General features: G+C 41.7%; 2 protein-coding genes across 2 annotated transcripts; both read right to left on the bottom strand.

The window, feature by feature from the left end:
- Positions 1–770: 770 nt before the first annotated feature.
- or71at1 (odorant receptor, family 71, subfamily AT, member 1) lies at positions 771–1722 on the bottom strand (the record flags this gene model as incomplete). The annotated part of the gene is given in 2 exon segments (XM_084419597.1): positions 771–1599; positions 1601–1722. Coding segments are annotated over 2 exon segments (951 nt in total).
- Positions 1723–6503: 4781 nt separating this feature from the next.
- or71aq2 (odorant receptor, family 71, subfamily AQ, member 2) lies at positions 6504–13462 on the bottom strand (the record flags this gene model as incomplete). Its single annotated transcript, XM_084419596.1, has 4 exons — positions 6504–6742; positions 7559–7870; positions 8355–8518; positions 12528–13462. 4 exons carry the CDS (start codon positions 13460–13462, stop codon positions 6504–6506), a joined length of 1650 nt encoding a protein of 549 aa, XP_084275722.1.
- Positions 13463–13605: the final 143 nt, after the last annotated feature.

Below are 13605 nucleotides of genomic sequence, written 5' to 3'. Positions count from 1 at the left end.
ATCTTGATTCATTTTTACTGCTTATCATTGTGTCTGTCAGCATTATACAAATAATAAGTCCAAATCTTGCCCTTGGTTTTTATTCTTTTTTATTGGTTCTCTCAGTTTAGGGGAAACAAATCAGACACTTTTATAACAACATCAATAGTCTTAATGGAGAAATAATCTTTCTCTATAGAGTTAGGGTTCATAATAATTTATTTTCACAATTTGTTCATAATTCTCTTTATTTTATGACAAAGAAACTTTACTTTCATTCTCTCACCATGACTTACTATTGTAATGTAATATTAACTGCAGGTCTAATGACTGTTCTATATGAGAAAATAGAATCAGAAGCACTTTATTCATAAAGTAATAATATACAAATCCTTAAATCCAACAAATATTCCACAAGTATTTATTTATTTGTTTATTGCTCATTTATACTCATAGAAAAAAGGCCTAGTATAACAAGTATGCAAAGATTATAACAGTTATTTAGATATGATTTTAATGCCTTCACAACAATTACAAATACATTATTTGTACCAAAGCATGATGTAATAAAATTATATTATTATTATTAAATTATCTGATGATACAGTTGTTTGGAAAATGGAAGTATTTTATTCCTGACCATATAACCTGCTTGAAATCTTTTATTTTGAAGCAGACATAAAGTCGTGTACATTTACATCCAGAATACCACTTCAAGAAACATTTTTAAAAATGATTACATTCAGTTATAATAAAACAATTTTTAACTGTTTTTAACAACAGATGTGTGTTTACCTTGACCAACTTTTTTGTTGTTTTTTCAAAACCAAAAATAAAGCAATTCTAATTTCTTTAGTTTTCATTCCATAAATGACTGGATTGACAACTGGAAGGATTGTGTAAATCATCAAACCAAAAATCTTCTGTGCACTGGAAGAGAAATTGGGGATCCGATATGATAATATAGCAATGGTTGTCACTATTTCAAAGAGAAAAAATGTAGTGATTTGGGCCATGCATGTATTTACAGCCTTTACTTTTGAATCAGTGTTTGTTTGTTTTATACATGTGATGAGAATGTTCGTATAAGAGTACAGCTGGACAGAGACACTGATTATCTGCATAAATGCTGTTATAAATAAGCCATAAATGTTGTTCACAGTAAAATCCCCTCCACATGAAAGCAAAAGCAAAGATGGGTTGTCACAGTACACGTTAGCAATGAAAGACTTACATTTCTCCATTCTAGACTGAAGGGAAAATAATACAAGTATCAAGACAAGGTCAAGGCTCCATGCCAGTGTTATGAGTCCACATATTCTGCCAGGAGTCATAATAGAATTGTATCTGAGTGGGTTGCATATTGCTATGTACCGGTCTATTGACATGGCTGCCAGTAGAAAAAGTATTGCACCTCCATACATATGTACCAAAAAACCCTGAAGAACACACGTAGGGTAATACACATCATTTGTTTCTGTTATAATGTCCACAAGCACCCTGGGCAGAGCAGAAGTGATTCCAATTAAATCGGTTAAAGGGAGGCTGAACAGGATGTAGAACATTGGCTTGTGAAGGTTTCTTTGGGTGATTATCAGTCCAAGAATGCTTCCATTACAGCACAGAGAACACATAGATCAGAGCTCCAGCAAAGAACACAGGATATGTTGCATTGGGATGGACATCAAATTTTGCAATTTTAAGGTTGAATGTGAAAGTAGGATATGAAAGGTTTCCAGCCATTAAAACCCTTAATGGGGGAGGGGGGTTACATTTAAAAAGTTAAATTTTTTCACTTTTGTAAAAATGAAAGATTTGTTCATCTATATGCATACTTACCTTTGCAATGTATATCACAACAATCCTTTATTTGTATGTCCTGAATACATCTGTCATGTCATGCATACTGTAAGGTATGGTGCAGTGTTGCCTTTTTATTCAGATTTATGATCACAAAAAAAAAAAAAAACATTGGAGTCCTGGGACTTGAAGTCATAGTTCAGGCATTTTGAAGCTAGGTGGTGCCATTTCTATGCCTAAAATAGAAATAAGATGTACACTGCATTTAAACACTGTTTCAGCTGGAATTTCCATTTTGGAATAGTGAAATAGCTTGTTTGAAAATGCTTATTTTCTTATTATTTCAATGGTCTTTAAACCCTTAAACAGTTTTTGAATACCACACATTATTTTGAACACTAAAGACTGTAATACACCACAAAACTTTTGCCAAGATTCTTGGAGTCAACGCCAGTTGCCGAAAGTCAGAGCAAGTCAGAGACATTTTAGTTTTAGCCTACTATTCCATCCAGTTTTAGCCTACTATTCCATCCAGTCGCAAGATGTCAAACATGTTTGAATTTTTTTTGTTTAGTTTAGTTTTATTTAGAGTTTGACAAGGCAGGATATTGAAGGACAAAACCCTGAAATGTATCAAACCGAACACACTCAAGACAACCTTATATACCTAATTTAAACTCATGTTTATAATATAGTTTCTTTGCATTCTTAATTTTTTGGGCAGTAATTGTTTTAGTTTACTGTAAGATGTTTTATTGCCAGAACAAAAGGCACACTGTCTTTCTTTTATCAGATCCTTAATTTGTATGGTCATCCAAGGTTTATCATTATTTGTGATAGAAACTTTCTTAAATGGAATTGTTTTATCTAAGATAGACTTGATGGAAGTGAAGGCACTAACCTTAGCCTCGGGGTCCGTAGCCTCATGAATGTGAGACACAAGTATTCATGAGAAGGCCCAATTGCCTATTTGTTTCAGGAGTACGTTTTCTACAAAAAATGTGCTTGACAGGCTTGGTGGGCCAATTTCCAGCATTTAGCAGGATAGTCTCATGGTCAGAGGAGCCAACCTCTGGTGACTCATACATGGAGGAAATGTTAGTAAAGATTGAGTCTAATTCACTGGTCTTTCTTGTTGCTCCAGCCACTATCTGTTTCAGACCATGTCTGCTGCAAAAAAAAAAATTAATAAAAGCCCTGTTGCATTAAGTAGGCGTATGCATGTTTAATAAAATATATTTATAAGTATATGCCTTGAAATTAGTGTTACAAATAGCAATAACATTGAAAATTATGCATACAGTTGTAAGACTTGATAAATTGTAAAATGCCGGCTAATATTTGGCACTACTTCAAGTGTACTTGGGATGTAAAGACAAAAAGGGACTTTCCGTTTAGGACAGCAAAATGCTGCTTGACCAGCCCAAATAGGGTGAGTCTTACCTCTGTTTAATATAATTTTACTTTAGTTAAGTGTATGTGGGAAACCATGGCATGACCAAACCAAAGCTACTACCAGAGAAGTAATATTGGTCGGCTTATATCTGTAGAAGTGGTCATGACCTCTGTCTAAAGAAAAAGTTACTTTAATTCAAGTGTATAAAGCCAAGGAGGCTATACAAAATATCTTAGATTGAGTAAGTGTGAATGCGACCGCCTAAGGAATTAGCCTATTACCTCTGTTTAGTGATCAAAAACTGACGAGTTTGTGATCGCGGGCCCACATAATATTAACGGCTGGTGCGAGGACCCTGTGCGACTTTGGCACCCGAATGAACGATTAATAAGAGTTAAGAGTTAAAGAGAACTATCAAATGTATTGCTAAACTATTATATAAATGCCCAATAACAAATTGGCATTCCAACCTAAATTCGAGGTTGTGATAAAATGGAGTCAGATAAAAGCTTAATTGGAATCAAATTACTTTGCCACACGGAAAAGACAGTAACACGCAGTAAACCTTCACCCGCTTATCGGAAACTGTCATTGGACCGATTGGGCAGGCCTTACACAGTCTACGGAGATTATTTTAAAAAAGTAAGCTCAAGAGTATAGTTACTGTACATTTAGGCCAAAGCATGAAACAGCACTCTTTCTTCCCACAGTCAAGTTATGAATATCCACTGAAGGTTATGCTCCCTAGACTTAGTAATTATGAATCTATTGTTATATAGAAATAAAACATGACTAACCCATAATCTCTTTTGGACTGTTATGGGCTGAGATGGAATGTTTTTATGTCTGGGGTGCCTGAGACACTTATGTTGTACATACATATTTATTACAACAACAAAAAAAGGTTAAAAGCTTTAGCTCACCGTTTTACCATGCTGCTTTACACATGCACTTTTCAGAAACATGAAAAGTTATAGGAATGCTGAATGCACACATACACACACAAAAAGTGAACAAAACAAACAGTTTACAGGAACGCATCAGTGTGTAAACAGAAAATCATGTGAAATTTCATGTTTTTACCTGAGGTCTCTGAGGCCCCCCAGAAGAGTAATAAATTTTTCATGAATGATATTTTCTTTGATGAAATAAAAGTTGAATGAACTTCGTACGCTTGGACTCGGAGAACCGTACGTCCGAAATATAACGGCGCATCACTATACACTGTCTGGGATTTTGTCGTGTCGCGCCGGAGCATGCAGTGTAATATCACTGGGTTCTGACTGTCTTTTGTTGGATCGCGCCATTCGTGTCTGGCCTGGGGAAGAGAAGGAATTCACAGAGAGAGAGAGACCAGCAAGCAAGATAAAAAAAACAAAAACATTATGTGTGTGTTGACAGGATTGTGCTCAGTTTAACCTATGTTATAATGTTAGCCTACTCGTCAACATGGCGGTAACGAACTTTACCACGGTAAACGTACTCGGTTACCTAACGTAACCTCGGTTCTCTCTAGAAGAGGGAACGAGTATTGCGTAAGTTGCTTACGCTACGGGTAAAGTTGTCTTTTCTCGAGATCTGAAGCCAAAAAATTATCCTTAATTTTGTATTTATTGTCAACGCAGTGCGGCAGCCAGCAGACCATAGCAGGATGTATAAGCGTGCTCATTGGCTGCCCTGCGGCAACTGCAGCAGCCTATCAGTGAGCCCTGCGTGACGTCACGCCCAATGACCACGCCGTCCACGTTCCTCAGCCCACCAGAATGGGTGTGGCTAGCGTGTATAAAAGAGGGGCTCACAGGCTGAAATTCTGGTTTTCATAGACTGAAGCGGATAAGCTCGTGGCGCGACATGGCAGGTTACGCAATACTCGTTCCCTCTTCTAGAGAGAACTGAGGTTACGTTAGGTAACCGAGTACGTTCTCTTACAAGAGGTTCTCTCGTATTGCGTAAGTTGCTTACGCTACGGGAACCCCTTGTCAATGCCGTGCGCGCCGAGCATCCATTGCATGAGTCCCAGGGGAGCCCGGGGAACACAACATGCGGGAACAGGCGGCCAGCAACGCGGGCCAGCACATGTCATAAGCACTTCATAGGAATACAGAGCGGCTCTGCCGGTCTATGTATAAGCATGGAGAATGCGGCCAGCAGCGCGGGCCAGCACAGTACATAAGCACATCATAGGGAGAATATAGAGCGGCTTCGAATCTCATCCCTTAGTGCAGCTCACCAGAAAAGCTAGTAGTACACGAAAGTAGTCTGCACATGAACGACTGGGAAGAACATATAGAACTCTATGTATAGAGAGTATAACCCCTAGCGCAGCTGAGTGGAGAATAGGCGGCCAGCAACGCGGGCCAGCACCAGTGCACAAGCGCGTGATGGGGGAAATACAGAGCGGCTCCGCCGGTCTGTATATAGAGAATCTCATCCCTTAGTGCAGCTCACCAGAAAAGCTAGTTGTACACGAAAGTAGTCTGCACATGAACGACTGGGCAGAACATACAAATCGCTTAAACTGATAACAGTTTAGCCTGCAAGGCGGGAGCTTCCAGATTATAAAATCTCACGAATGTAGAGGGGGAGGCCCAGCCTGCCGCCATACAAATGTCGTGAATAGAAATTCCGCTGGACCAAGCCCACGATGAGGCCATGCCTCTAGTGGAATGGGCTCTGATGCCCAAAGGGCACTGCAGGTGTTTGGACGCATAAGCTGCTGCAATAGCGTCCACTATCCATCTGGACAGGCTCTGTTTCGAGGCGGCGAGACCCTTGGTGCGCCCACCAAACGAAACAAAGAGCTGCTCAGAACGCCTAAAGGCTTTTGAGGATGACCTGGAGTCATTTGGTCCGAACTCGAGACATGCAGGGCTAACAGACAGAGCGTGTAGATCCCCCACGCGTTTTACTGACGACAGAGCTGTCAGAAAAACGGTTTAGAGCGAGAGGTATCTCAGATCCACAGATTCTAACGGTTCGAAGGGAAACGCTTTCAGGGCCTCTAGGACCAGAGAAAGATGCCAAATAGGAACCGAGGGGGGCCGCGGCGGGTTCATCCTCCTGGCTCCTCTAAGGAAGTGGATGATAAGCTCGTTCCTTCCTATTGCACGGCTGCGCGTCGTCTCCGCGAACATTGGAATAGCCGCAATGTACACTTTGAGCGTGGAGGGGGACCTGCCCTTGTCCAACAGCTCTTGAAGGAAGGAGAGCACCCGTGAAACCCCACATGTGTGTGGATCCAGGCTCTTAGCGCACCATTTAGAGAACACTGACCATTTAGACGCGTAGAGCCTTCTCGTGGAAGGAGGTCTAGACTGCGTGATCGTGTTTACGACCCCTTCTGGCAAATCAGCGGGTATCCATGATTATCCACGCATGCAGAGACCAGCGCTCTGGATGGGGATGCCAGATTGATCCACCGGCTTGAGAGAGGAGATCTTTCCTCACCGGGATCGGCCATGGGGGTAAGTGCGACAGCCTCACTAGCTCTGGGTACCAGATTTGGTTCTCCCATCGCGGGGCTATGAGGAGCACTGAGTGGCGCGTTTCCCTGATCATCTTGATCACCTGTGGTAACAGCGAGATCAGAGGGAAAGCATACAGCGGGCGGTTGGGCCAGGTTTGGGCCAGCGCGTCCTCGCTCTTTGAGAAAAACGTCAGGCAGTGAGCGTTGTCTTTCGACGCAAAAAGGTCGACTTCCGCCCTGCCGAACAGGCGCCACAGTAGCTGGACTGTCTGGGGGTGCAGGGACCATTCTCCCGGGGAAATGTTGTCTCTGGACAGTCTGTCTGGGCCGACATTCAGGTGGCCCGGCACGTGCACGGCTCTCAGCGAGCGCAACGAGCGATGAGCCCACACAAGAAGGCGTTCTGTCAGTTTGCAGAGATTCCTGGATCTGACACCGCCCTGTCGGTTCACGTAGGACACCAAGGACATGTTGTCTGAGCGGACTAGCACGTGGTGGTCCCGTATATATGGGAGGAAGCGCTTGAGCGCGTTCTCGACCACTATCATCTCCAAACAGTTTATGTGGAGGCATTTCTCCTGGTCTGACCACAGGCCAAAGACCGGTTTGCCCTCAAAAAGAGCGCCCCAACCTAAGTTGGATGCGTCCGTCGAGATAACTTTTCGGTGCGAGACGGCTCCCATTGCCGGCTCTCACTCCCCGTTGGTACCAGTCGGCCGCTAACCAGGGTCTCAGTGCTGAAACGCAGCTCTGAGTCACTCTGATTCGTATGCCGCCGGACGCCCAGGCTCGGTGAGGCACTCGAACGTTCAACCAGCGTTGTAGCGGGCGCATACGCAGTAGGCCCAGCTGAAGCACTGCTGCAGCTGATGCCATACAACCCAGCATCCTCTGAAATGTTTTTAGAGGTGCGGCACTGCCCGACTGGAAAGACGCGGCCAGGTGTCGGATAAGGCGCGCGCGCTGTGTCGACAGCCGGGCCGTCATTGCCACAGAGTCCAGTTCCAAACCCAGAAAAGAGGTTGACTGACTGGGCAGTAATGAGCTCTTGGTCCAGTTGACCGTGAGACCCAGGCTTTCCAGGTGGCTGAGAAGCACTGTACTGTGAGAGATAAGTTCTTCCTCTGACTGTGCTAGAATCAGCCAATCGTCCACATAGTTCAAAACCCGCATGCCCTGAGCTCTCAGGGGAGCGAGAGCCGTGTCCATGCACTTGAATGTGCGGGGTGCTAAAGACAGGCCGAACGGCAGGACGGTGTACTGATATACCCGACCGTCGAAGGCGAATCTCAAGAATGGCCTGTGACGGGGTATTATCTGAATCTGAAAGTAAGCGTCTTTCAGATCGAGGGAAATAAACCAGTCCCTCGGGCGAATCTGCGCGAGGATCTGTCTGGTTGTGAGCATTTTGAACGGTCTTTTCATAAGAGCTTTGTTCAAATATCTCAGATCGGTCTGAGAGCTCCGTCCTTCTTGGGCACGAGGAAATAACGCCTGGAATGCCTTTATGAGGAAGTAAAAGCCTGACTCGCTCAGAGAAGGGGGTACCGGTTCTATAGCCCCTTGCAAAGAAGTTTCGCTATTTCTGCACGAAGTAGGTGTACAACTTCCTCATTCACTCTCGTCTCGGTTCACGCTTGAAAGCGCGGGGACGGCGAGCGAACTGCAATGAATAGCCCTCTCTTACTGTGCTCAGCACCCATTCTGACGCACCCGGAATAGCTTCCCACGCTTTCGCATGTATGGCTAGGGGCAGAATGGCCTCCGGGCTCTGATTGCCGCGTTCCGCGAACTCGAGAACCTGATTCGGAGGCGTGTGCGCAGAGCGAGCGCTCTCGGTGCTTGGATACGGCGGCTCGCATGCAGCGATGGCTGGCCTGTTTACACACAATGTCCCGGTGGCATATGATGGGGAACATATTGTGCGAGGAACGGCGCACAAGAGCGGCGCCGGGGGTGAAGTTTTTGTCTGTATGTGTGAGTGCTCGAGGGCGGGCACAGGACTTACATTTGACCGGTAGTGAGAGGCCGTGTAACAGAGCGGGCAGTGAGTAGGTGTGGGCACGGGGATGTTTTGTCCGCTTTATGAGAGTGGGTTCTGAGAGAGACACGGGGTTTATAGTGCTTGTGTGTAGGGGTGAACAGAAACGTGGGCACATTTTCTACACTTGAAACACATGCGGCGTGAGCCGGACACCCAGACATTATGCCCTTTTGAGATTTCTCTGGGTCGGCCTGATAACGGCGGTTGTGTGCAGGCGAGCGGGTTGATTTACCGGCTCGTTGGCTGCGAGGTAAACACCTGCAGTAGCCATGACAACGGGGACTGACAGAGGGTTTTTTTTTTTTTTTTTTTTTCTGGGGTGCCGTAAAGACGGTGTTTGGGTGCAGGCGAGCGGGTTGTATAACGCGCTCGTTGGTTGCAAAATACACATCTGCAGTCGCCTTTTTAAGGGGACTGACAGCGAAATGCTTTGACGGCTCATATGTTTAGACGCTCAAAAATACTCAAGCACCATCCTGTGAGTGGGAGGGTGCGAGAGGCGGGTTTGCTTTCTGTATGTAAGAAAGCTGGCTGCGAGCTCAGAGAAGTGAACAGCATAACTTTTATCTGCCGCCCTATCCGGATTCGAAGTCGGGTCTCTGGCGCGAAAGCCTAACGTTACGCCACTGAGCCACAGGGGGAGAATACATAAGCTTTTGGTAGCGCAAGCTTATAAGCGAGCATCATGTTATGTGTCTGCGTTAGTTTGCAGCAACGCCTTGTAGGAAATTTCTCTTTTAGACAGAATGTGTGTCGCAGAAAAAGGATATGACGCCGGATAGCGTAGCAGGCACGCCAGGCTGAAGGCAGCGAAGACGACCGTCTTCTCCAGGCGCTGTCCTAAGCTTGCTGGTCGCTGAATTCAACGGCGGCGGCTTCTCTCAGAGTCCAGCGATGCGTAGAGCTTCGCTGAAGACATGAAAATCTGAATTTCAGCCTGTGAGCCCCTCTTTTATACACGCTAGCCACACCCATTCTGACGGGCTGAGGCGCATGGAGGGCGCGAAGCAGGGCAGCCAATGAGCACGCTTATACAGCCTGCTATGGTCTGCTGGCTGCCGCACTGCGTTGACAATAAATACAAAATTAAGGATAATTTTTTGGCTTCAGATCTCGAGAAAAGACAACTTTACCCGTAGCGCAAGCAACTTACGCAATACGAGAGAACCTCTCGTAAGAGAACTGCGCTAACGTTTAATTTTACAGACTTTGTTAGATTATTGAATTGTCGAGTTTAAATATGCAAACGAGCAACGCTTAGTTTACATTAACAATAAATTAACTAATGTGAAATTCTGTTTTGGTTGTAGATAATGTTGGCCTACTGATGAGAACCTTTATAGTTTTAGCATTAGTTTGCAAACTATAACATATTCCCCTGGTTTCACAGACAGGGCTTAAGACTAGTCCTAGACTAAAATGTAAGTCTGAGCTGTTTCCACTGAAATAAACTTGCACTGACTGATCTTAAAAATATATCAGTGCCTTTTTAGTTTCAAGATGCACATCGGTAATGTTTTTTTTCTAAGCATGTTTATAAAAATTACTTAAATGTCCTAATTGATCTATGGTCTAATCCTGGCTTAGTCTAAGCCCTGTCTGTGAAACCAGGCCATTATAGTTTTATTTTATTTTATGGAATTTAATATTTACTTCCATTTTTGTATGTGTTTAAAGGCAACTGCAATAAAGCGCCAATTTGCGCCAGTGACTTCTAGCAAGATTCCGGAGGTTAGCCATTTGTGATATATTTTTAGATAAGTTTGCTGAAATGATTAGCAATATGTGAAAAGTGCTTTGGAGCCACTGGTGCAGACTAGGTAGCTTACAATATCTTATAAAATCTCTATAAAATTGGCTAACTTTATATCAAATAAGTGACCTTTGCATCATGTCTAACTTTATATTTATTACACAGCAAATGAACCATTCAGAAGATGGACCATTTTCTGTGTTCAGTCTAACCAGATTAAATGTAACTAGGTAAGCACTGCAGTAAAACATTCATTCATACCAAATCTAGCATTCTAAATTACTTAGGTTTATATTTTTGCATTATTTTGATATTTTATTAGGCAGAAGACTCTCTACCATTGCAGTCCCACCTGAACAGGAAGGTCCTAATTTCAGCGCACAGGTGGGTTAACTACTGTGCAACCATCATCACACAGTGATTTCTTGCATGTGTCTTACTGTGTATTTGTCTCAAACAGGTACCCCTTCACTGCAGACAAGCTGAAATGGGCTAAAATCATCGATTTCAGTCTTTCTCTCTATGGATCTCAGCATTTTTGGACAGAATTTAGGATTTGTAAGTATTAAAATTTAATCTGGCACAATTTAATTTAGTTATTTTGTATGTTATTAATTGACAAAAGCTTTTACAAATATATATTCTTAAGTTTTTGTGAAAATAATAATAAAAATGTAAAAAAAGGAGGTTTAAAATAATATGACACTAATATTCTCTCTCTCTCTCTCTCTCTCTCTCTCTCTCTCTCTCTCTCTCTCTCTCTCTCTCTCTCTCTCTCTCTCTCTCTCTCTGTGTGTGTTTTATATAGTGTTGGAACCAGGATCTCCTCTGAATGACAGAGTACATTTGTGTTTGTGGACACGCACACAGACCAGGGAACATTCTGATGTTGTCAATCAAGTTCTGAACAGGAACCAATCTTTGGAGAAGTTCATTTATTCGCAAAGGTGGACAAAAACATTGTGTTGGCTTTTTAAAGATTATTTTGATGATGACTTTTACTCCTATGCTGTAGAAAAGATGGAGGAGTAGACAGTCAGACATTGATAATAATAAGAAATGTTTCTTGAGCATCAAAGAGACTTCTTTCAAAAACATTAAGACACTTAAATACTTTTTTTGGCCACCAGTGTACATGAATCCAACAAATTTTTGTAAATAAGTGAAATTATTTTTAAGGTGGGGTTATGTGTCATGTATTGTGAAAGTAACTGTGTTTTGTCCTGTGTTGGACATTTCCTTTTTGACTGCTTAAAAATGTATTTATATTCTGCAGTTTTATGAATGTAATGGTTGATATTTCATTATAATACTTGTAAGCTAAACAACCAATGACTCTACATTCATTTTGTCAAATGCTAACATTTTGTTTATGGTTTTATGTATGTTTTTAACAATGTGTGCAGTGAAGGACAGCACATAATTTGTTTACACATATTTGTGCTAACCTTTCTGACAGATTTACTTTGTTAAAATCATTAACAGAATGAATGAGTTAAAATTAACACAAAAAAACTTTATCCCTAAACTCACCCATTCATGTGTAAAAATCACATCATTTCCAGCATTGGCAGACTGTTTATTTTGTGATATATATATATATATATATATATGAAATGTTTAAATAAAAAAATGGTATTTTGTGATAACTTTGTCTAATTGGTTTGTATGTCAGTAGTACTTATGTAGGATAAAAATAAAATTAATCATATATCAAAATTATGAAATCTAATTTATGTTTAGAACAAATTTTTTTTTTTTACAGTAGTGTACTGATTAGCTTCGTTTTTACAGTAATGCACTGTATTACACAATTACAGTACCATACTGTAAAATACGAAATACGGTTTGGTACTGAAAAATCTAGCAGTGTAAGTATAGGAAATGTCAAAGCATCAACCTGAAAAATGAAGTAGATTATGTATTTTAGGTTGTGATTAAGTGCATTTTTTTGTGATCACAAATGTCTAAATAGTATAGTCATGTTGTTATTACATACTGCTACACAAATAAAACTAATATTTAAAGAGTTTTATTGGACTTCTTGACATAAACAGTGGAAAAAAAATACATTTGACAGATATTTTACATTTTTGAGATTTTCCTGCGCATGAGTTTTAGCAGATTATTTCGTAATTCATGACTGTTCAATCCATAAACAATTGGATTCAGAAGTGGAGGGACAAGAAAAATTAGCATCCCCATAATCTTTTGCACATCTGCGTTTACGTTTTTGAACCTGTGTGACAAGATAGTGAAAGTTCCAACAACCTCATATATGATGAAAATGGATAGTTGAGCAACACAGGTGTTGATGGCCTTGCTCTTTGCATCAGACCTACTCATGACCAAGCAGGTAATCAAAATCTTCACATAGGAAAATACTTGAATGGAAACACTAATAATCTGCATCATGGCTGTGTTGAACAAGCCTATGACATTATTAACTGTGGTAGTGTCACAGGTCAGCTTAAGGAGAGAGGGGTTATCACAAAACACATTCATAATGATAGATCTGCATCTGGAATACTTGCCCTGCAAAGAAAACAGCAAAAGAACGAAAAAAAGGTCAAGGCCCCATACAAAAGTAACAATTCCCATCACAAACCTTGGTGTCATGAGAGCATTGTATCGCAGAGGCATACATATAGCAATATAGCGATCAAAAGCCATGGCAGCCAGAATAAACAAAACACCACCCCCATACATGTGGAGCAGAAAACCCTGGAGCACACAGAGGGGATAGTATGTAGTATTGGCTTCCGTCACAATGTCAGAAAGAACCTTAGGAAGCATGGAAGTGATTCCAATAAAATCATTCAGTGGAAGACTGAACATAATGAAGTATATTGGCTTATGGAGACTTCGTGTCATAATGATGAGGACCAACAGGGTCAAATTACAAAAGGCACTGAAAATGTAGATAAAGATGCCAAAGAGAAATATGGGATATTTTGCTCCAAGAGGGATGGAAAATGGATCCAGGGTTAGCTCAAAACTAACTATGATGGATAAGTTCTCCATTGTGACTCTGGAATCTGTGGAAAATAAGAGCAAATTAGTACTTTGACATTAATTTCATTAACCCCCCCCCTTAAAATAAGCCTTAAAGCATTTGTCAGTGATGTATGTCACTCACTTCATGCACCCTTGATTATTATCTCTCA

This window comes from Rutilus rutilus (assembly GCF_951802725.1).
Source record: "Rutilus rutilus genome assembly, chromosome: 9".
Lineage (NCBI taxonomy): Eukaryota > Metazoa > Chordata > Actinopteri > Cypriniformes > Leuciscidae > Rutilus > Rutilus rutilus.
The sequence above is the reverse complement of the archived record's forward strand: the minus strand, read 5'-3'. Positions and strand labels throughout refer to the sequence as shown.